General features: G+C 47.9%; 2 protein-coding genes and 1 pseudogene across 3 annotated transcripts; 1 reads left to right on the top strand and 2 right to left on the bottom strand.

Moving 5' to 3' along the window:
* Positions 1-2,156: 2,156 nt before the first annotated feature.
* LOC144124845 (uncharacterized) lies at positions 2,157-3,951 on the top strand (annotated as a pseudogene). The gene is made up of 3 exons (XR_013313290.1): positions 2,157-3,163; positions 3,230-3,437; positions 3,563-3,951. The product of XR_013313290.1 is annotated as an uncharacterized LOC144124845 (transcript).
* A 21-nt stretch (positions 3,952-3,972) lies between these two features.
* LOC144124846 (uncharacterized) lies at positions 3,973-8,311 on the bottom strand. The gene is made up of 3 exons (XM_077657756.1): positions 7,865-8,311; positions 7,516-7,787; positions 3,973-5,465 (listed from the first exon to the last, which is right to left on the bottom strand). The coding sequence occupies exons 1-3, from the start codon at positions 8,152-8,154 to the stop codon at positions 5,143-5,145; spliced, it is 885 nt and encodes a 294-aa protein (XP_077513882.1). The 5' UTR covers positions 8,155-8,311; the 3' UTR covers positions 3,973-5,142.
* Positions 8,312-18,414: 10,103 nt separating this feature from the next.
* On the bottom strand, positions 18,415-22,641 carry LOC144124847 (uncharacterized). Its single transcript, XM_077657757.1, has 2 exons — positions 21,938-22,641; positions 18,415-21,586 (listed from the first exon to the last, which is right to left on the bottom strand). Exons 1-2 carry the CDS (start codon positions 22,091-22,093, stop codon positions 19,856-19,858), a joined length of 1,887 nt encoding a protein of 628 aa, XP_077513883.1. The 5' UTR covers positions 22,094-22,641; the 3' UTR covers positions 18,415-19,855.
* Positions 22,642-22,736: the final 95 nt, after the last annotated feature.

Consider the following 22,736-nt stretch of genomic DNA (forward strand, 5'->3'; position numbering starts at 1 on the left):
GAGCTTTAGATTTCTTACCGCCAGTGCATATTTAACAGCGTCGGAAAGCATGCTACAACTGGCAATGATTCAGTCGTGCAAAATTGTGCTCAACAGCAGGTTGTGTTAGCAGCTGAGGTACCATTGATGCAACTAGAATTACTAATCGTCCTGAATTTTGCCATTTTAGCTTCTGTGCCAGGTGACATAGAACAAATGAGACAGCACAGTATGCAGTCTGCTTTAGGATATTTGTTTGATTCTAGACGCCCCCTTTCTCGCAGGCGTCGGGTGAATTATAAAGAAAAAACGATGCTATACAAAGTATAAACACACTATAGGTGGCCTTGTGCTCTTTGAATACAAGGCTATATCTGTGTGTTACGTTTTGGATCTTAGTATCATATATATGAGTGCATTCAATGTGTAGAGAAGATAAACAGTAGTCCCTTAGGGAAGCAGTGGGTGTTCAAGAAAAGCAAATATAGTAGGGGTAGGCAGAGAGTTAGGTGGCAAAAGTTTTGTTTAGTGCCATACTTTATACCTTTATGGCTTACACGGAAGATTTCAATTGTCATTCATTCATTTTTTTTTTCAATCTACAGTGAAAAATGAGCCAGAGGTAATGCAGAAGCCGTTAAAACACGGCTTAAGGTGATTTTATGTTTGAAGGTGCTGTTCGAATGCATGATCCTACAATAACGTGCAATATACATATTTTTTTATGCCCGCGATTTAGTTTTACAAGAAATGAATTGCATGGATCCCAACAAATTTCTAGCTAGGGATCTAGATGCTGATGCAAACATGCGCTGTAGGAATGCTTGGATATAAAAGCCATATCAATAGACCAAGAAGTTTGTGTGGATAATGTGGCCACAGATGGCACAGGAACCGGTTAAAGGGAAGTCAGTAGGATAGGCTTCGTCCTGCTATGGACCTTGAAATGCTGATGGTGATGAACCTTTCTTTGCAGCCTTCTAAAAGCAGATGAGCGCACATTTTTGAGCTTGCACAAAGCAACCACAGCACTACCGTATACGTGTAGACAAATTTCTTTGCAAACAGTTCATATGAATGAGGCAGAGTTGTATTTAAGAGATGGATCAAAATTAGAAGCTTACCTCGATAAGTAAAAAGTGTGGGAACCGCATCTGGCCTTAGCTTCTTTAAGCCATCCTGTCTGTTTTGCTCGAAACTTGTTTCTTCAAAATGTGCCTGAAATGAATGGCAGCAAGTACTTCATAAGCATCAAGAAGTATATTCATACCTGCACATAACTGTGACAAATGCTGCAAACCGGAACATGACTAGCGTTACAACTACAGAGCTGTTTCTACCTGCTGTAATGTTTTCACATGCTGTCTTTTACCAGGCTATAGTGCCAAGCTAAAAAAACTGGATAAGGGCTTCCTAAAGGCTTCATATGCATGCCAGTAACCGGGCATATACAAAATGTGTTCTTTTAGTCTGATCTTGGGTTTCCAATCTTTTTCTACCGAATAGCGTCGTACAGCAGAACGGTGCCTAGATAACCAGACCTGACTAAAAATAAGTTCCTCCGACCACAGCGCTCACGAAACAGCGAACGCGTACAATGTCAGAGAGATGTAGAAATTTATTTTCACTACCTCAGTCATGTTCTCTGACATGAGTCTTGGCGCATGTATTACAGCGCAAACAAGGAAGCGGGCGCCAATATATCGTGAGTGCACTCGCGTGAGAATTACAGTCAGCGAGGGCGAATGCGAACCGTTGCTTCTCGCCCTTGGGGCTCGAGACACGCCGCCAGCGCATCTAAAAACTAACGAGAAGATTGCACCCACGCCCGCAATGCGTAGCCTGTTATCAAACCCACGCCGCGCACGCTGTTCGAGGCGGCCGTGGTTTAATTATCGTAAACGTGAAGCACAGTACACCAAACATAACAAGCGAGCAGGTAACAAAAGCGAAAAAGGTACGGTACTCACAGAACATATGCGAGAAGCAGCAGTGGGTTCCCAGCAGTCTCGCTTTACTTGTGCCAGCCAACGTTTTCTTCGGTTGGAGTCAGCCGGGAAACGAAACATCCGTGTGCCCTTCCTGCAGTGGTTCGAGCACTGCGGAACGCAACACCCGGGCATTGCTGCTGCGTAAGCTTCCTGGCGCACTTAGTGCAACAACCGACAACATATGACTGTCCCACTCAACGATGAACGGCGATGAAGACGCAACTGCTGCAGCAGCTAATGCGCGCCTATGCACGGCGGGGAACAAGATGGCGCGGCGTCTTCCCGTAACCATGACAACACACGCGCTGGCAACATGGGTCTTAGCGGGAGGCGGCATGTGCTGTGTCAAAGGAAGTCACCACCCTAAGCCGGGAAGGGGCGCGACATGTAGGCTCCCTACAGCGGAGCGCTGCGCAGCCCCACCTATTGGTGAAAATCAGAGTTACGCTGAAACGAATATGAATCGCGCTTGCTGTTACTGTACTAAAATTGCTAAATAAAGGCGTTACTTGTGTTTATAATATATATTTAAACATTTGTGGACCTTACAATTCAATTTAAAGTATGTCGTGTTAGAAAAAAAAATGCTTGGCACTGTGACGGTCAAGTCAAGCCGAAGCCCCACGCCACAAGCTGTTTTTTGGTGCGCTGTGTGTAGTTTAGCACGAGTTCGCGAGTCACGACCGCATTTTGCCGCCGCCACAGCAATCTGGTAAGGTCTAGAGATGCCGAAGAGCATACTCCAAGACCCGCTACTCTTGTCACAGCTAAAGTGGTCAGAGATAGAAGACTTGCTATGTCTTGAAGTCTTTGGTGAGACGCTACGTGACCCACTGTCTGTGCGCGGGCTTCTGAACATTGACGACATCGACAGTGGTGTGTTCAGGACACATTTTCGATTCGAGAAGCATGACTTGCACAGGCTGCAGAGGGCCTTACAAATACCTGAAGCGGTGGTAACTCCACAGAGGGTGGCAGTTCCCGGGGACGAGGCCCTGTGCATAACCCTGCGACGGCTTGCGTACCCGAACCGGCTCTGCGATCTGGAAGACCTTTTCAGGCGACACAGCTCTACCCTATCGTCTGTGACCAACATAGTTCTCGGGCACATTGAAACGCGTTTTTTTCATTTGTTGGATGACCTAAACAACCATGCCTGGCTGAACCTGGACTCGCTAGAAACGTTCTCTCAGGTAAGCCGTAAATAGGATTAGAGTTTTGCGAGTCAATATTTCTCACATTTTCGTTCTTTTTTTCAGGCAGTTCACAAAAAAGGAGCCCCGCTTAAAAACTGCTGGGCGTTCATAGACGGCACGGCGCGACCGATATGCCGACCATCTAGAAACCAAAAAGTTTATTTTAGCGGCCACAAACGCGTCCACGCCCTGAAATACCAGTCTGTAATGTGACCAAATGGGATTATCTGTCAGTTAGACGGATCGTATCCCGGAAGCAAACATGATGCTGGTAAGTAACTGGCAAGCACAGCCGCCTCAACAAAGCGTTATCATTCTTTCTTCACTATGCCTGGTGCTTGGAAACAGGCAAGGTTGAACGTCGTCTCATTATACAATTTATTTTCCTTCTTCCAGGTAACTTCGGAAACAGCCAAGCATATGCAAAGTTGGAAAAGCTTGTTCAGGGGCGCAACTACGTCATCTACGGGGACCCTGCCTACCCTTTGCGGCCCCTTCTGCTGAAGCCCTATGGCGGTGGTTCCTTGACCCCTGAGCAGCAAGCATTCAACAAAGCTATGAGCAGCGTGAGGCAGGCAGTGGAATGGGGCTTCGGTAAAATTGCGAGACTTTTTGCCTTTGTAGACTTAAAAAAAAATCAGAAGCTTTACCTCCAGAACCTGCCACGCATATACAAAGCAAGTGCACTTCTTGCGAACTGCCATACCTGCTTGTACAGCGCCCAAGTTTCTCAGTATTTTTGCCTTGAGCCACCACCTCTAGAGGATTACCTTTCCCCTCGATAGTGCTTCATAAAACCACGCAGCTGCGAAAGCGAAGAGTTTATTTCATGACTGTAAAAGGGTAATGATGAATCAAAATGACATTTGGTTATTTATATTATCGATAATGCAGACAAATTCGCAGCATAAATAAGACGCACACAGAAGACAATGAATACACAAGACAGGACTGTGCTGCACAGTCCTGTCTGCAGCTGCAGCACAGTCCTGTCTTGTGTGTTCCTTGTCTTCCGTGTGCGTCTTATTTATGCTGCGAATTTGTCTGCATTATGAATAGCAACCAACTGGCCCAATCTACCATGTTATTTCAAGATGTTATCGCTGTTGTGCATTCAGTATACTGAGCAGTTTTTTGTCGTGATCATCAAACATTTTTTGTAGATGCTCAATGAATTTCTGCTGGTTTTCTTCCCGGGAGGATGCTTCCAATTGGAGTTTTTTTTCTTCGAGCTCCAGCTTGCGTTCCTCTAAAGCAAGGCGGCGCTCCTCGTTCTCCACTTTCCTCCTTTCAATTTCCAGCTCCTTGTTCCGAAGTTCATATTCATGAGTCTCCCTCATTGTCAGAAGCTGGAGGCCCATGCTTTGTAGTCCTCGAATTCCTGCAAAGGTAGACAAACAAGGCAATTTCGGCCGTCAGTTGAATTGAGTTCATGCACTGTACGGCTGCTGTGTAGTATTATAATGCCGTAGGACAAGCACAGATCCTGTGATAAAGCTCCTGTGATAAAGTTCATATTCAACTGATAAGTATTGTATGGTTTGCAAACATGTATTTGTGTGACACCTACCTTTTAGGTTAGTGTTTTCGTGCCTGACGTACCTTGATAAACAAATTTTGTTCCTGTGCATTTATTCGACATTTCTAGATCTATTCATGAAAGACGTGGGAATGCTTCCAATTCTGTTAAGCATTCATGTGATAAAAAAACACTTGGGTCATGAACTGCTGCGCCATGGCAAAATGTGTTTTGATTTCTGCATTCTGTCTTCCTACTCAGGCGAGGTTCTTACTGTTAATATTTGTGGTTTTTATGCATATGTTTTAAAGGTGTCAGGAATGAGTGTCAATACATACTCATAGTTTCCATATAGCCATGAACGATAATTTGTACTGTAGGGTTAAATGAAGACGGCTCTAGTTCGACTTCCACAAATCAACGGACAAAGCTGCCCAAACCCTACTCATGTCAACATTTACCCGTGTACACTTATAATGCTCTCCTGATCACCATTCCGATTTATGTGTAAATAAACATGTGGTAAATACACGTTCCTAAAAGACTTGCCTTTAGCCATGGCCGGCAGAATCTGTTGCCTAGCTGCAGGCTGGCGCTGGTCGACAGACGGAGGTGCTGAGGGAGGACGCTGTTGCCCTGAAATGACTTGGCTCTGCTGCTGCTGCTGGTCACCATCCGTCTGCTCTGTGTGGTCCCGCTCAGTGTCACTGGTAGCTGCAGACGGTTCCAGCACAAGCTCCTCATCATAAATTCTGAGGAGCATCTGCGCTGCAGGAGTTCCTGTTTATAATGAATGAGAAAAGAAGGAGGCAAAATCGTACAAGGAGGGTTGCCAGATTGGGCTACTGTTCGTCCGAGTTGGCATTGAAAGTTTCCATTTGTCTATGTGGATAGTTTTGGATTACATTTTTTGCTGCGCCCATGTCAATATGATTTGTTCTGTAATAAATATTGTGAATGTTTTTGTATATCCTTTCTCTACTTTGTGCCAGTGTTAGAGGCATCTGCGGAGAGGCTGTTTTTTCCGTTGGAGCCCTGTTAGCTCATTGCAAACGACACAAAATTTTGTGTGGACCTCAGGATAGACTAGGCAAGTGCCCTGCGTGGGCAGTCCAACAGCCTGTAGACAAAAATGAAGGTAGAACATGCGTGCTTCTAAAGTGTGTGTATCATTCCCTAGAGCTAGTCTGTCATCAGGCAATCAACGGTGATCATCAGGCTACCTCTACACTGACTGCCTTGCCTGCTATTCTAAGGCAAGAATTTATGTGTGCAAAACGTTCAAATGGATAACACATTCTCCAAAAGGGCAAGAGAAGGGGGAAATGTCCCTCATTATCATTCGGGACATACCCCGAGGTGATGGTGGCACATCTTGTGATTGCCATCTTGTTGCACAGACACCTACCAGCCTCTGTGTAACACGATGGATCAGCATTGCACCTGCCTTGCATTGAATCATGAATCAGTGTGCTGCACTGAAAGCCCGCTCTGAAGCAATGAAAAGTATAAAATGCTGCAAGGCAGCAAGAGTGCATATTAAGCGCAATGTACACTGATGAGCAAAATTGACTTTTTGTTCTACATCAGTAAATTTGAGCGAATGAACAAGCTCCTTCAATGCGAGGCCCTGGCCCCTGTCAGGCTAAAGGAGAAATTCATCTCTTCTGTGAAAAAGTTAATCGCAAGAATTTTAATACCTGCACCTACTCAGGACAACAAAGCGAAATGGGAGCAGCACATAGATATTACATTTCAGTGCATGGCAATTCTTTTCTTAACAGCCTCGAAACGTCTTCTCTCAGCTTCTCTAACAAACATTTTCTGTTGTATAGACACCACAACATTATTTTTGTGTGCATTAAAAGTGCACTAAAGAGGTTACCTGCTAGCCTAATGCTTCAGAGCGACCTGCACCTAGGATCCTGAACCAAAAAACGCAAAGTACTCAGCGAATTTTATCCGGCACTCACTCAGTGCTTTTATACCTACAAATTCAATTTATGCAATAGAGTCTGAGTTTGCCAGCTATAAATGAAATTCAACGATATGGCATAGCCTACCGGGTTCAAAATTAATTCTGGGTAAGCGTCAGAAATGTAAAAAATGTTGCCGGCGAGCTCACGTTCCCATTGATGTCTGAGCTGGCACTCTTTGTTGTCATTCACTTATGAAACGCCACCGTCGAAAGAGTATTCAGCTAGGTCTCGGTCAAACGGGCCTGAGAAATAAGGTGTCTAATTAGATTTTACAAGCGCTCCTTCATGTGAAGTTTGGCCTGGCCAGCAATGGAGGCTGCTACAAGGATTTTAAACCGACCATGAATTTTTGTCCCATTTCAGCTCTAACATTTCGTATGGGCCAAGCAGTTCGACTTCGAAATCAGCTCATGATGCCCCAGTTCCTTCTCTAACCTACTTTGTTCTCTCTGTTGTGCTAGATTTTGGAAACTCTGGATACAAGTTGCGCTAAGAGATTCTTCATTGGTCACTAGGTGCAATAAAAAGCTCAGCACACTGGCATGCAACTGTCAGCTCCAGTATCATTTGATTCAGTCCGCAAAGAGTGGGCACACAGCAGCCTGGGATACACCTCTATCCAGTCATGCGGTGAACCCTCCCCCCACCACTCCCGAGAGGCTCACAGAAAGAGAAAACAAGCTAGAACACAGACGACATCAAAACTCGAGTGTTTCATGTATGCACACTTGTGCTACTTGTAGAAAGCCCAGTACAAAGGCTTACGGGCCGTGCATGCGGCTTTAGAGTTATCCGGTAGAAATGGAAAACACAAGAATGCGAACTCAGATGCAGGCATTACAAAAACTTACCATCTTTCTCACCATCTATGCAAATTTGCGAAGCTGGCGCGGCCGAATAGGAGCAGTCGCCAGCAACTTCCTCCTCCAAGTGACTCGCACCATTTGGTTGCTGTGCTGCCCTACTCGTCCTTGCGTCATGAGCCGTTGCTGGCTTCTTTTTACGCACTGCGCAGCCCGCACTTCTTGGGGTAATCCTCGGCTCGTACTGCACAGCCCGCGCGTAGTCCGAAAGGTCTTGGAGAATTTGGTCCTTTTCGGTGTACTGCTCTTCGGTCCCCGATCTGAATAGGCCAGAAAAGGCACGTCACATAAACATGTGCGCCAGAGCTGCAGAGCGAACAAACAAAAACACACTCACTTTTTCAGATTCTTCGCATCCTGCCGCCTCCAGTAGCCGATGAGAAGATCTACTCGATCCTTTTTCCCGCGAAGCGTTAGCTCTCGGCCTACCGCCCGGTTAACGCTCGCGAGGACGCTCACCCACTTGAGCTCGTCCCCGAATGGCCTTGTCGCAGCCACTTCCCGCAAAAGGCAAAGATCGTCTTGCGCATTAAAACATTTGCGCGGCTTCCTTGCTTGCAGGCGTGCTTGCGCCGCGTCCGCGCTCGATGAAGCCGACGCACCAACGTTCGCACTGGAGGCCGCCATGTTAGTGCTCGACGACACTCGCTTGCACTCGCTGGGCGATCTCCGCTGGAAAGACCAGACGAGCGGGCGAGCGCGCAGCGCCGCAAACCCGCTGGCCGCCTGAGCGTTCTGCGCATGCGCACTGGCGCCCTCTCTCGTCCGCTCCCCTCCGCTGGCCGCTGGCCCGCTCTGCTAAAAGTCTCTAATATGCTTCGCATAAAAGACAGCATAATAAGTAAAACATTTTAGTGTCTTTTCATTATGACAGGAACCAAAGACCATATAAATTTGTACCATACTTAAAGCTAAATCTGTGGAATGGTGCCACAGTAGACTTGCATAGACAAATGCAGTAGCAGTGGCATAATTCTAGTGGCTCTCAGACTGTTTCAACAACTTCCTGGCTAACAGATGTTCATTTATTCAATCAAGATCATGCATGACTTGGTGCACAAGTTGGTTATCAATTTACAGATTAGAGCAACATAGCACAAGCATGCCTGTGCACTGAATTTAGGCAGCAGAAGCTTTCAGCAAATTTGCAGTTGCATTACGGTATGTCCAATAGGAAAGCACTCGAATTGTAAAGCAGTATCAAAGCTCATAGCTATTACAACTGCTGTCATTCAAAAATGTGCAAAACGCGAGGAATAGAGTCGAACAGACGTGAAAGGTATGCTTTCCGAAAGGTTAACATAAAAAAGTCGAGCACACCATGAGAGAACAATAATATAATCACATAGAGGTGAATTGTGAACATAAAAGTTCTGGAACACTTTGCAACAATGAAATCACATAAAGGTGAATTGCAAGAATGCACAAATAATTACAGTAACAACTTGCAGAGTAACAGCCAGTGCAAGTTGGAAGAGAGCACAAGTTGGAGAGGACACAGGCTTAATGAGCAGGTTTGCACAGAAAATACTGAATGGTATTTTCATAAACCCGGACGTACTGCATCACCAAACCGCTTTTAGACACAAATGGCACTACCACAGAGCAGCTTTTCTTTTCATCAGACAGAGGTATGAAGGAATTCATTAGCCCAGTGTGTCAGCATGACTTCATTGTGTGTGGGATATCACAGTAGAGCTATGGAACAGCTGTTAGCTGTACAATAATGCATTCCACAGTTGTGACTAGCTGCATTCAATAACGCATGCTGAACTGAGCGATGGCAAAGAGATACAAAAGGAGACATAGTTGGCATCAAGAATAGGCGTATCATATGGACATTTGTGTGACATTAAATATGTATCATATTGACATCTGTGTGACATTAAACAATAAAACACGGAGAAAAAAGCAGAGCACATTACATTGTTTGCCATGCCATCAAAGAGAGTCATTCACTGTGACACCATACAGTGATACCAGATATCACCAAAATCACCATACCCAAAAAAACAGGGCTGATACATGCCCAAAAATTTGAGTGCACAAAGTATAATTTTTTTGCAGGGAGCTGCATGCTTAGACAATGTATAGTGGTGCTGTTTGAAATGGCAGCTGTGTTATTTAAATGGCAATCCTGATCTCTACTATTAATTTACAGCTGTTTTCCAACTATTAATGGCCTAGGTTCAGCAAAGCTGCTTTAAACTTAAACTCCGAGACTAACTTCTATGCTGCAACACTGCAGAAAAATTGTGTGCATGAACTGTCACTGCTTTTGGCCTGCTAATAAGTTTCACATCTAGCACAGTCAATCATTTTTATGCATGTGATTTTTGTCACTATCACTTCAGGAAATTAGCACTCCAAAACAGAGTGTTTTTCACCAACTTTGGTACACTGCTGGTTATAGTTTATTGTACAACTTAAAATTAGCGGCAAATGTCCCTATGGCTATGACAAATGGCCAATGGTGTCGACAGATGCTCCTGTTTGGCAAGTGCAAAGAGATTAACCATATCACATCACAACAACCACTCGACGACTGTGACCGAACAACCTCTTTTGAGGGGTATTTGCACACTTCGATAGATGTATACAACTACTGAGTTACTCTTAGAGTCCAGTTAATGAGTAGAATGTACTTACCTTCAGTGAGTCTTATGAAAAATACGCTTTGATCATGCTCTATGTATGTACACGGAGCGACATTGGTCACCAATTCAACAACGTTCTTTGACACTGTTCTTTCACACTTCATTATATGCTTGGAATTGTGTGCCAGTCGAGACGAAAATGCCTCGAAGACAACAAAAATCTTTGAATGCCCACTGAGGTCCTTAAAAGACACAATGTGCTTTACTGACAACAAAAGCCTTTGAATGCCCACTGAGGTCCTTAGAAGACATCATGTGCTTTACCTTCAAGCATGTTCCTTTGTTTGTCACCAAGGCAGTACAGTTTGCCTTGTTCGGCCTCACATATTACTCACTATGGAACATGTGCCCAGACACTCTAGCTTGGTCATGCTCCACAACAGGCCCATTTATGTTGCCAATCTGGTTTTGAACAAAGTCAAGCAATGGCCCAGATACATCCCGTGGCCCGCTGAGAAGCAGAATGCCTCCAGTACATGCTATGCCAGTATCAGACAAAAAGTGCGGAGTTCGAGGACTGGCTTGTGTTCTCAGACTTTTGTAGTTACTGGCCAGCATGAGGCGTTCTACTATTTGTAGAGGCACACTTTTTGCTGATGTCACAAGTTCTTTCAGGTGACCAATGTTAGATTCAAAGGTGAAACAAGAGTGCGCTCACAGAGGCCCTTGGTTTACCACACTCTTAGCAATGTGCAGCAGCTGTTGCACATTCTAAGTCATGTTCTTTTCTCCATACAAAAACTGCACGTCTAAACAAATTTGACAGTGCAGGTTGTACTAGTCTCAACATCAGCACTGCACACTGTTTCCTGCAAAAAAGAGCAATAGCAGTGCTCTGTACAAGAAGTGTAAAATGCTTGAAATACTGCCTTGGCAGGATGCTTTCCAGACATGGCAAAGAAAAAACAAAAGCCACTGTTGCCATTCTGAGGCCTTCCAGTGCTTTCTGAGAGACAGCGAGCGGGGGAGCCGAGAAATGCAAAGATGTGGCCGTATGCTACAAAGGCGCTCATCCACTGCAGATAGACAGTGCGGAGCCCCAATATAATATGGCTCACCTACATTTGAAGGCCAACTTTCCATTAGCTGCCGTGATGCAATATTGATTAAGGGTGTTACGCCCTTCACCCCATTGATGACCTCTCCGGTTGCCACAGCTCGGTGCATCTTTTTCTTTGTGCCCTCCATACTTCTGTCATGCGCGACACAGTTGACTCGGCACTTGACAGTTCCTGTTTAGCACAGTAATATGCAAGAAGCAGAAAATAAGTGGCACATACATAGCCTAATATGTCAGGCAATGATTTAGCAAACAAACAAGAAAAGAAACTGCACTCGAAAACTTTCTGTGACATGTCAGAAGAAGCTATAGGTGTGAGCAGCTATATGCTGAACACCTACAACGAAGTAGGAAGTGCCCCTCAAAGAAGGCCTTCCAATTAATGGCGGCGACTAATCTTCGTGACTTCATGGTCAATCCCCTTGCACTTGCCAGCCACTTGCAATAATATCACATAACAGGTAAGAGGATTAAACTAGATGCCAGGACAATAGGTGAACACAACTGGTTAGAAGGCCTCCTTTGAGTGGCATTTGCAACTTCATTCTTGACTTATATCCAACTATAGCTAGCAGGTTGGTCTAGTTGGGTTGCACGCGTGTGAAGAGGTGGCTCACTCTGGCAGCTTCTACAGCAATGCTACAACTTGGCGCTGAATATAACATTTCCTCATACAGATGTATTTCTGAGGGAAAAAATGGCAATTTGTGAAACGAAAGTGCAGGTTTTCTTATGCTGGCTTATACAAGACCTTTCATTGTGATGTTGGTTCAGATCACCTAAATGCCAATGTAAGAGTGTATGCTAAATAAACTACTAACATACATCACATACCAATTATTTGAACGCATGTTTATAATTTTTTAGCAGAGATATAGTCAAGGTTACGTGTTGATCTATAACCATGACGAAAGGAGGTGAACTGACCAAAATTACGGGACAAAAAAAAATAACGGATGGTTCTGAGTAATAATTCTCAGTATCGTAGCTCACCAGCACTGCCTCAAATAAAGTTGACTGGCTACTCTAAAAGATGTTGCTACTTCAAGGCCACGCCCTTGAAATGGCGCGCAACCTAGAAATGAATCCAGAGTGGCACTGCATTTTTAAAGCTAACTCAAGAAGCTGACCTATACGTGGATTGCACATGACGTCACAGGTGCCATGTTTAAATGCGGAGCCCAACTTCCACAGTGAAGGCTGGAGGAAGTCGTGATACGCGCATTATAAAAACGTGGAGGCTTTCGCCACACTTCCGGTCTCAAATAAGCCGGTCGATATGACATCTGTGCAACCGATGTATGTTTGTGCCCAACTATATGAAAACAAATGTGTGGTATGTAGCAAATTCAGTCATTCAAATGTACTAAAGATAGCCTTACTATCAACGGTTTTCCCGGGATGCAAGCAGCATGAGCAGCCGTAATATTCATTGAATGGTGTAAAGTGCTGCATCGCTGCTCTAGCAGGCGAATCTACGCAACAACTGAAGCACTAGACCTGCAATCAATGAGCAGCTCATCAGCTTAAGGTGTAAACAAGCTTAAAACAGTGACAAACGACTACTAGGAATGAAAGCCAGTGTAAGTTTTGAAGGTATATGCCAAGTTTGAGTGGGCTTCGTATTCATATTCATGCCTATTTCTTTACAAAACATGCCCTCTATATGCTCCCACTAGGGCTTTATTCATCACACATTGGCCGTTGACTAGAAACTTGACAGATGTGCCACGTATACTGTTCAGGAAAGAGAGAGAGAGAAACAACTTTATTGCCATAGATTGGCGGGATTTAGGGCAGGTGGGCTTGGTGTGGCCCCCAGGTGGGGGCGACTTCCTGGGCCCACGAAATGAGTGCCAGTTGGATGCTCTTGTCTGGCCTTTTGAGGAGTTCGTTCCATCCATCTTCGGAGGGAGCTGGCAGTAAGGTTCGAGGGGGCGGATTTCCCGCGCAACCCCAGAGGATGTGAGCCTGGGTGGCGATTTCTCCCTGGTAACAATTTTGGCAGACGGGGTCGTATTCCCCGTCTGTGATGAGTGAAAGTCTAGAATGGCTAAGGATAGAGTGTGTCTGCAACCTGCGGAGCAAGGTGGCTTGCGCTCGGTTCAAGTCGGGGTGTGGAGGCGGGAACTGGCGTCTCATCTCTCTGTAGAGGTTGGTAATTTCGGCAAAGGTCTGGGGAGCCTCGGCAAGAGCGTCTGGGTCCGTGGGGCCGGCCGCCCGGTTGGTTAGTCCTCGGGCTAGTCGGTCGACCCCTTCGTTTCCAGAGTTTCCCGCGTGGGCGGGTACCCAGACCAGGTTGATCTTATGGTCGGGAGTGCAGCCGCGAAGGATGCGTGCAGCGGGGTGGCAGATAAAACCTGCCGAGTAATTTTGTATTGCTCTTTTGGAGTCGCTGAGGACTGTGTGCGTACGTGGGTCAGCGATGGCCAGCGCGATGGCGGTTTCTTCTGCCGCTGTCGGAGAGTGAGCTACTACTGTGGCGGCGGTGACGAGAGTAGACTGTGGCGTGGCTGCACAAGCCACGTATGTGTTTGCACTTTGCCGTGCAGCATCTACGTATATTGCGTGTTCGTCGGCAAGGTATGTGGCATCTAGTGCTTGGGCTTTCAGCTGACGGCGCGTATCATGGCGGCCAGGTAGCATGTTTTTGGAGATTGGTTTTATAACTAGGCGGCTATAGACCCCTATCGGAATGGGCGTCGTGGGGTGGACGTCGCCTATGGGGTTGATGTTGAGACGGTCAAGTATGAGCCGCCCGTGTTTAGTGCGGGAGAGGCGGTGGATTTGGGCGGTCTTGTGTGCCTCTATGAGTTCTGTGAGCGTGTTGTAGATGCCGAGTTGGAGGAGGTGCTGTGTGCTGGCGTACTGAGGTAGCCCCAGTGCCGCTTTGTAAGCTGAACGTATAATGCTGTTCACAGCTTCCTCGTCCTTCCGGCGGAGGTGATAGTAGGGGTAGGAGTAGACTATCCTGCTAATGAGGAAAGCTTGCGTGAGCCGACAGAGGTCATCCTCCTTCATACCTCTGCGGCGGGTGCTGATGCGGCGGATAAGGCCGTTGATCTGGTTGGCTGTGGTGCGGAGGCGCTGAATGGCCTCCGAGTTTTGCGTGTTGTTCTGTATTAACATACCCAGAACGCGAATAGTGCGGACCGGAGGTATGGGATGTGTGTCGACTTGAAGCACAATAGGTTCTTGCGGGTCGGGGACAGGCAGGCGAGCTCGTCTGTCCCTGATGACTAGTAATTCGGACTTCGTGGAGGAGCATGTGAGCCCGTTCGCCTGTACAAAGGAGTGTACTTTATCGATTGCTGTTTGGAGGGAGTTTTGGATTTCCCCGTCAGAGCCAGAGTTGGTCCACAGGGTAATGTCGTCGGCATATATTGAGTGTTTAATGTGAGGTATCTTTTCCAGGAGCAGAGGGAGGCCTCTCATTGTAGTGTTGAAAAGGAACGGAGATAGGACTGCTCCTTGTGGTGTTCCTCGGGTGCCTAGTGTGATCTTCTCACTGTGGAGGTCTGCAATATGAAGTTCTGCTGTACGGTTATGAAGAAAGTCGGCGATGTAGTTGTAAGTGCGAGTGCCTACATTCATTTGTGAGAGGTTTGCCAGGATGGAAGCATGTGACACGTTGTCGAAAGCCTTGCTGACATCTAGGCTTAGGATGGTTCGTGTAGCTCGGATGGGTCTCGGATCGAGGATGTCGTGTTGGATTTGCCACATAATGTCTTGAGTGGAGAGGCCGGTTCTGAAGCCGATCATAGTGGGGGGGAAAAGGTCCTCTTGGTCTACGTGAGTGTGGAGTCTATTGAGTATGACGTGTTCCATGACCTTTCCCAGGCAGGACGTGAGCGAGATGGGCCGAAGGTTGCCCAGCTCGAGCCGTTTGCCTGGCTTAGGTATGAAAATCACTTTGGCATGCTTCCAAGTGTCTGGAAGGCGACCCTCATGCCAATGTTGGTTGAAGAGGTCCGTGAGTGCTTCGACGGACTGATCTTCGAGGTTACGAAGCATCTTGTTGGTTATGTGGTCGTCGCCAGCGGCCGCGGTGGTTTTAATCTGGTTGAGGGCAGCGCGGACTTCTCCTGCCGTGATGTCGGCGTCCATGTTGGTGTTCTGAGCACCCGTGTATCCTGAAGGGATGGGAATTTCAGTGGAAGTATTGATGTATTTGTCTTTCAGGGTAGCGAGGAGTTCCTCATTTGTTCCCTGAAAAGCGTGTATGACACGGGTGAGGTTCTTGTGAGATGTGGATTTGGTGTGAGTTGGGTCCAGTAAATGTCTGAGCAAGAACCACGAGTTTTTGCATCCTAACTGGCCGTTAAGACGGTCGCAGGTTTGATGCCATTGCTCCTGACTCAGTTTGACGGAGTAAGCTTCGATCTCTCGCTCGAGGCGAACGAGACGGAGCTTGAGGGGTCGATTGTGCTTTTGGCGGAGCCAGCGAGCCCTAAGACTGCGCTGGGCCTCCCACATGTGTATTAGTTTGGCGTCGGGAGAGGGGCCATCCTCGTTCTGGGTAGTCGTGGAGGTGGCATTGGCGGTGTCTTCGAGAAGTGCGTTTGCCCATGCGTCCAGGTCGTCTATGGGGGCCGAAGTGCGTTTGGCGCGCACGTATCGGAAGGCGTCCCAGTTAGTGTGCCTGATTGTTCGGTTGGGGGCTTTGCTGTGTGTAGCCGTGAAGGTTGTGCTGAGAACATAATGGTCGCTACCTATGTTCATGCCGAGGTTTTCCCAGCGTGCGTCTGGGATGTTGCGGGCGAAAGTGAGATCGGGGCAGCTGTCCTGTGTGACACTGTTTCCAATGCGAGTAGGCCTGTCGGGGTCTAGGAGTAGTGTCAGGCCCAGTGTTTGGGCTGTCTCCCACACTTTGGCTCCCTTACGACCGCATGCTTTGCGGGGGTAGCCCCACTCGGTATGCGGCGCGTTGAAGTCACCTAAGATGAGTAGCATCCCTGTTTGTGCAGTCGCGCAGGCCTTACGAACGAGGGTTGCCACTCGTGTGCTTTTGTCGCTAGGGGGGCTGTAGACGTTAAGGATGTGGAGCGGGGCTTGTGAGCGACTGTTCGGTAGGACCTGTACGAAAGTGTGCGGAACCTCGGGGTAACTAAGGTCTATATGATTAGCTGCTAAATTTCGGTGGACCAGGATGGCGGTGTTGGGCCGTTGGTCTGGTGTCGTTTGTTGGTTATATGCGGCGTAGCTGGTAAGTTTCGTGTCCATGTATGTTTCCTGAAGTGCGATGATGTGGGGGGTGTGCGGCTGGGCCTGCAGGGTGTGCTCCAAGGCTCGCCGCTTCGCCTTGAAGCCCCTGCAGTTTCATTGCCAAACTGTGAAGGGGGAGCTAGCCATCGCGTTTCCCGTAGGGTTCGGGGCGCTGTGATAGCGCGACGGGTGATTTAAGAATGCCGCCTGCACGTGAGCGCGCGGTTGCACTCTCCGATGTGGCGACAATAATGGGTGCTGGGTAGTTAGGAGGGGTTGGCGACTGCAAGGGGGTTGCTGATGTCGGGGGATTCGTGAGGGTATCGAGCCTGGCATGAAGGGTTTGGATGTTGGCTGCCATTGTGGCGCAGCTTTCTACTAGACGGTCAATGGTGGGGGCGAGTCGAAGGAGGGCGCCCTCGAATTGGGCCATTCGCGCATCAGCTGCCTCGAATTTGGCATCTATGTCTGCTTGTGAGGAGGGGAGAGGTGCTTTACGCTTCGTGCGCTTAGGCTGCTCAGTGTCCATGCGTGGATCACCTACAGGGTCGGATGTGGGAGCGTGAGCCACCTGCTGTGGTTGCAATTTGGGGTTTGCCTGTGCTGATTCTAGGCTATGAATTTTAGCGTTTGCTTTGGCCAATTGTAGCTGTAGTTCCTTGACCATATCTGCCAGCTCCCTTACCTGTGAATCTGGTGGAGAAGCGGTGACTTGTGCAGGAGTCTTCCATCCAACTTGTTTGGCTGCTTTGGTCCCCGGCCGGGCTTGAGAGCTGGCCCGAGAGCTGGGTGAGGCGGATGTGGAACGGCTGCGAGTGCGGCTGGAAGGGCTGTCGCTGCCGTCGCTGCCAAGCGGGGGGAAGGAGCCGTCCCGCAGTAGGTTGTCGTCGCCGCGTTTGCGGTCTCGGGACCGGGACTGGCGTCCGGGGTTTGCCAAGTTGGAGCCGGTATCGGTGTCAGTGACCGACGGGGAAGACTTGGGCCGAGTGGAGGACGTGAACCGGTATTTGCAGCTTCTGCTGCCTGTAGGGTGGGCACCTTTGCAGACGATGCATGAGGCTTGGCACGTGGGCGGTTGGCCAGCTGGAGGAGGGTCATGGGCGGCGCCACAGCGTCGGCAGGTCGGTTGTCGCGGGTGGGGGCACACATCCGCCCTGTGGCCTAGCTTCCGGCAGTTGAAGCATGCCTCCGGACGGCGTTTGTAGGGGTACACCTCAAAAGTGAAGCCGAGATACCTCACGTAGCGGGGTAGCTTGGCATTGGCGATAGTCACCACGAAATGTCGTGTGCGGCCCATGCGGCGTGCGGCGACTACGGGGAGATCAGGGTTTCGAGCTTGGAGCTCAGCGAGGATCTCAGAGTCGGTCTCGTGACTGTAGGCTCTGTATATGATTCCTCGAACGGAGTCATCGGGGGCTGGGGCGTACGTGGCTACCCGGATGGCATTGGAGTCAATGGTTAACGTTTGTATTTTAGCATACAGGAACGCCCGTTCTTTTTCCGGTGTGCTGATGGTAACAGTGTTGTTTGTGGGGTGGATGCGGACTTGGTCGGCGGTGATTGCAAGGCGGCCGTCGATCTTGGCGGCGTTGTAGATGGCCATCGCCAATTTGGCCGGGCCGACTGCGTTGAGGTCGACGGTACCTTGCGGTCGGAAGACGATTTTGTAGTCCTCTGTAGGCAGGCGAGGAAGTGGTCGTTTTTTAGTCGGCGGTGGTGGACGGCCGCGGGGTCGTTGGTCTGACAGGACAGTGGTGGCTGCAGGCGTTTGGGTGTTGGCCGGCGGCGTTGCCGGTGGTGGCGGGCGTCTGTAGCGGCGTTGCATTTCGAGCGCCGTCCAAGTGCCATCGGCCAGCTCCGCGGCGGTAACATCCGTGCCGGTGACTGTGTACTGCATCTTTAAATGCAGGGAAGCGCCGTCGAGGCGAAGCGGGCGTCGCCGCCGCAGGTGGGAGCAGAGCCAAAGCCACCTAGACTAGGGAGAAGGCCTCCCCACTCGCCCCGTGACGTCACCACACCAGGCCCTGCTCTGCCTGTACACGCCCAACTCCGCCGCTGACCCGCGAGCATACGCGGGTCGCTTGCACTTGAAGCAAGTTGTGTGACAATTAGAGGTGCTGATTACAGCTTTCCAATGATGGGCAATTAATAAACCACTGATACTAAGGGGTGAAAATGCATGGAAGTGGAAGTTTTTCTGGCTGCTTACAAATCAGTAGAAATACAGCACAGAAATACACAATTATGACATGAAAAGACAGTTGGTGGTGTTAAATGACACATTTATTTCCATGGTCACTCGCAATGAGACACATCTAATGAGCAAACAACTTGACATTTTATTACAAACATGCGCAACATATAACGATGTGCAAGCCATATGCTTTACTTTTGTATTCTGCCCCATGCAAACATAACCCAACATACAACCAATGTGAAAGCCAGTTGCCTAGCATTACAGGGGTTGTTTTGAAATTCATTTGAGGGTCATCAGTTTTCTCTGTTTAGCATGCACCTGCTTTCTGGTGAGGACATCATTTCTAGCAGCTGCATAGTTTTTTAGCAATGTGTTGATGGCAGGCTTCACTATATTGTGACGAACTAGATCTGGACAGTGACCATTTGCACAAACATCAACATCTTCCCTATCAGCCAGCAGAAACTTCATGATGCTTAGTAGAACCAGCCTCTGGTTACTTGCAGCATGAAATAAATGCTCGCACTCCTTGGCTGTCACTTGCTCCAAAACAATCTTTGTACATAATACCGTATGCACAACAAATGGCTGAGGAAATTTCAGACCCCCTCTGCTCATATCATCGATTAGAACATGGTCACTTGGCTGAAGTTCTCTCTCTCTGATTGTGAGCTGCAGTAAACAGTCATCACAAGGCTGACGCCGTAGCGCAGCATGTGCACAGAAACCTGCTATATATACTATAGCTGGCATGTCCTTTCGCGGTTTCTTTATTTCAGCGTCAGATAAACAAACCTTGTATTTTTTAATTAGAGCTTCAGGGCATGGCTCTGGCTCGTTCTCTTCCTTAGATGAATCAGTGAAATCTTTCAACAGTAGTGTGTTTTGGATGCGTATCTTTGTTTCCGCTTCAAACACTTCAGTTATTGAGACATTGTAATGCGAACCACACAATCGTCTGTACTTTCCAAACCTTGCCTCAAGTGCATCAGTTTGAAACTTTCCCAAAAGAACATATTTAAAACCAAGTTCATCCAGGCAGTATCGTGCTACTTCTATTAATGCGTACGTTGACTGTCTCAGAGCGGAATGGGTCTCATTGGTAAGCGTGCCTGTCTGCATGCCTCTCGATTTCCAGTTGTCAAGCCAAGTAGCAAATTTATCTAAGAATTCGATCTGCTTGCAACTCATTGCACTTATTGGTTCTTGTTAAGGATCGCGCAGTCTCCATCCCTTTTGGGGAGTTTTTACGTTTACTATGTTCCACCACCTTAAAACAAGGTCGATAAATTCAGCCGTTTCTTCAGGGAGAATTAGCTTCAGCTCAGTTCCTCTAAGCCGTAAAGCTGACGAGACGAAGCTGCTAAAGATTTTCATAGCGAGCTTCACGTTCTGTCGCTCAAGGTTCGTGGGGTTCAGTGATTTATAAGTGAGGCCATACGCAACCTTAACAACACTGTCTTGTTCAGCTTCGTAGAGCTTCTTTAGCGAAGTGAATGAAGCCCCTTGCATTTTTACACCCTGTTCTTGTTCACTTTCAAAAGGTGGAAAATACAGGCACTTGTCACAGGTCTTTTGGTTTAACCAGTTATTGCGAATGCACTTGAGCAAATGAACTGTGTCAATTATATGAAATAAAGGCAGCTGCTGTTGTGCTGGATGGGGGTATACAATTAGTGGCTTATGATTTCGACCAAACAATGACATTACCTTCCTGTTAATAGAGTTGTTGTCGGTAATGACGGCAACTACATGAAGACCAGCATCTTCCAAGTTCATAATTACTCCTCGCAGAACACGATGAAGTTCCTCTGCAGTTATCCTAGACACAGGAAGTATGTGTGCAACATCTTTGTATGATGACAGTAATGACTGTACCATAAAGACGTGAGCTGTTTTTGCTGGCTCGGCACAGTTAGCAGCAGCTCCTGTAAAACGACCCCCTTTATATTCGAAAAACTGCTGGAGGTGTATTTCGTCCATCATCAGTACAATGTTCCTTTCATGAGGATTAAGCAAACCAGCTCGTCTTTTCATGTACCTCAAGAAGCCTTCTTCAGTTTGCTCTTTTGATGGACTCACATCTTGAGCTGCACAAACTCTCTTAATAGTTGTAGCGTGAGGCAACACCACTTTACCACTGCTTCGAAGAAAGTTATACGCATGGGGTGAAATTGTGTGGAACACAGCAGACAAAACTAATAGTTCAGCTGAATACCTGCAACCATTGTTTTTCTTCCCCATGAGTTCAAACTGCTCTTTCAGGAAAAATAATGCGTCTGCCCTTTCATGCTCTGTTATCTCGTCATCAGAAATATCATCAAGGAGAGCAACAATCAGTTTGAGCGCAGCACTCACTCTGTCCTGTTTTTGATGGCTTCGATCAGTGCAGTATCCCTGCACATTGTCTAGAAGTCTCTCCAAGACACGAAAATCGAGAACTTGACCAGGGATTTCAAGCTCTTCATTTGATGCCAGCTGCACATGTTTCCAAAACACGCGAACACACATATCGGCTGACACTGTCACTGATGCCAGGAGCTCTGGCGCTTGTGTTGTTGGCTCAAGGTGAGCAAATATTATGCACTTATCACAACACACATTCGTCCAATAATCTTTTTGATGCAGACGTTGGAGACGTGCAGAAATGTCTTCCAAGCTCTGTATCTTATTCATTGCTTCTTCCATCTCGAAAGCTGCTGCTGATTGTTGAATGGCTTCTTGGAGTTGTGCATTTTCGTTCCGTCTGCGCTTCACCTCAGGTTCTTCTCGTGACTGTCTTGTAGCGGACAGGTAACTTGGGCAGTCAGGAAAGAGAGTCGGAACTGCGTCAGACGTTATCCGAGTTATCTTCATAGGCACTTCTATAGTTCGTCCGTCGACATCCGTGTAAGTTGAAGTTGTGCGCAGGTGCTCAGGCTTGAAATGCCGTTCACAAACCTGTACATATGACAGCAAAAAAAGCGCTGTTAGCAAATAATGCATAATAATATGCATGCATGCCAATATCGGCCTGGCATGACCGCTAGTTTTGTAGATTTTGTCTGTAAAACATGACCCTAGCGCTCATTGAGGTGTCCGTACGTACGCAAACTCTACTCGCTCTTAGTGCCGATTCCAAAGTGTGATCACCCCAAACAAAGCAAAGACGGGCATGAGAAAAGTTACCGCAGCAAACATTTAACTCATCGTGCAGTGTAACGCTTGAGTGGCTTCTCGCATATGTCCACACCACTCTTCTGTAAAGAACAGCTCAGCATGAATGAGAATAGAAGAAAAGTTGCTGCTTGCCTTAGGATCCTTCAGGGTCGACACGTCGACATCATCTCTCCGCACGGCACGCTGCCAAAGCGATTTTCGTGTGGGATCACTCGGAAAAGAAAACAGCCGCACCTTGGGCCCATTATCGTATCCGCCTCTGCAATTTGGCACGCAACAGCGACCCATATTTGCACATGCACGCCAAACGCACGTGGCGCGGAAGACGGACGACTGATGCCTCGCTTGCTCACACAACAAAAAAAAAACTTTCAGCGCCACCTATCGATAAACGAAAAAACTTCCGGCAAAGCGATGAAACGCGCTGCGCAGAGAATGTGGCGAGGTCGGCTAGGTGGCGCTCGCTTCGCCCGAGTGGCCCTCACTGAGCCGTCCGAGGGAGCAGCGCCTCCGCTGGCTCGAGGGATTTTTGCGCCGGCCAGGTCAGGGCAAGGTGGGGTGACGTCAGAGGGTTTGCCGGAGAGAGTGAACAGGCCTGCTAGTAGTCTAGGTGGCTTTGGCAGAGCACGCACTAGGCGTGCTGAGCCGTTAGGCCTAGCTCCCGCGGTCGGGCGTTGCCGCAAATCGGCCGTAAAGTTGAAGACACTCGCCTGAAAGTAGTTAAAAGTCCCACAGGTGACGCCGGATGGGTGGCGGGCCGTCCTGTGAAAAATTGGTGGCTGTAAATAGCCGGAAACTGGTGAAATCGCCGGAAAAACGCAGACCGCATATAAGATGCGTCCGCTCGCTCCGAGCGCAGTCGGCGTTCTACTGTTCAGGAAAGCACGGTAGTACTTGCAGCACTACAACAGTGCCTAAACGTGGTGCTAAA

Source organism: Amblyomma americanum, chromosome 3 (assembly GCF_052857255.1).
Source record: "Amblyomma americanum isolate KBUSLIRL-KWMA chromosome 3, ASM5285725v1, whole genome shotgun sequence".
Taxonomy (NCBI): Eukaryota; Metazoa; Arthropoda; class Arachnida; order Ixodida; family Ixodidae; genus Amblyomma; species Amblyomma americanum.

Excerpts from the sequence above, each read along its gene's own strand:
- LOC144124847 (XM_077657757.1), bottom strand. The coding sequence starts at position 22,093 with ATGGGTCGCTGTTGCGTGCCAAATTGCAGAGGCGGATACGATAATGGG. Across the intron at positions 21,587-21,937 it reads CGACCCTGAAGGATCCTAAG|GTTTGTGAACGGCATTTCAA; the intron begins GCAAGCAGCAAC and ends TCATATGTACAG.
- LOC144124846 (XM_077657756.1), bottom strand. The coding sequence starts at position 8,154 with ATGGCGGCCTCCAGTGCGAACGTTGGTGCGTCGGCTTCATCGAGCGCG. Across the intron at positions 7,788-7,864 it reads GATGCGAAGAATCTGAAAAA|ATCGGGGACCGAAGAGCAGT; the intron begins GTGAGTGTGTTT and ends TGGCCTATTCAG. Across the intron at positions 5,466-7,515 it reads CATAGATGGTGAGAAAGATG|GAACTCCTGCAGCGCAGATG; the intron begins GTAAGTTTTTGT and ends CATTATAAACAG.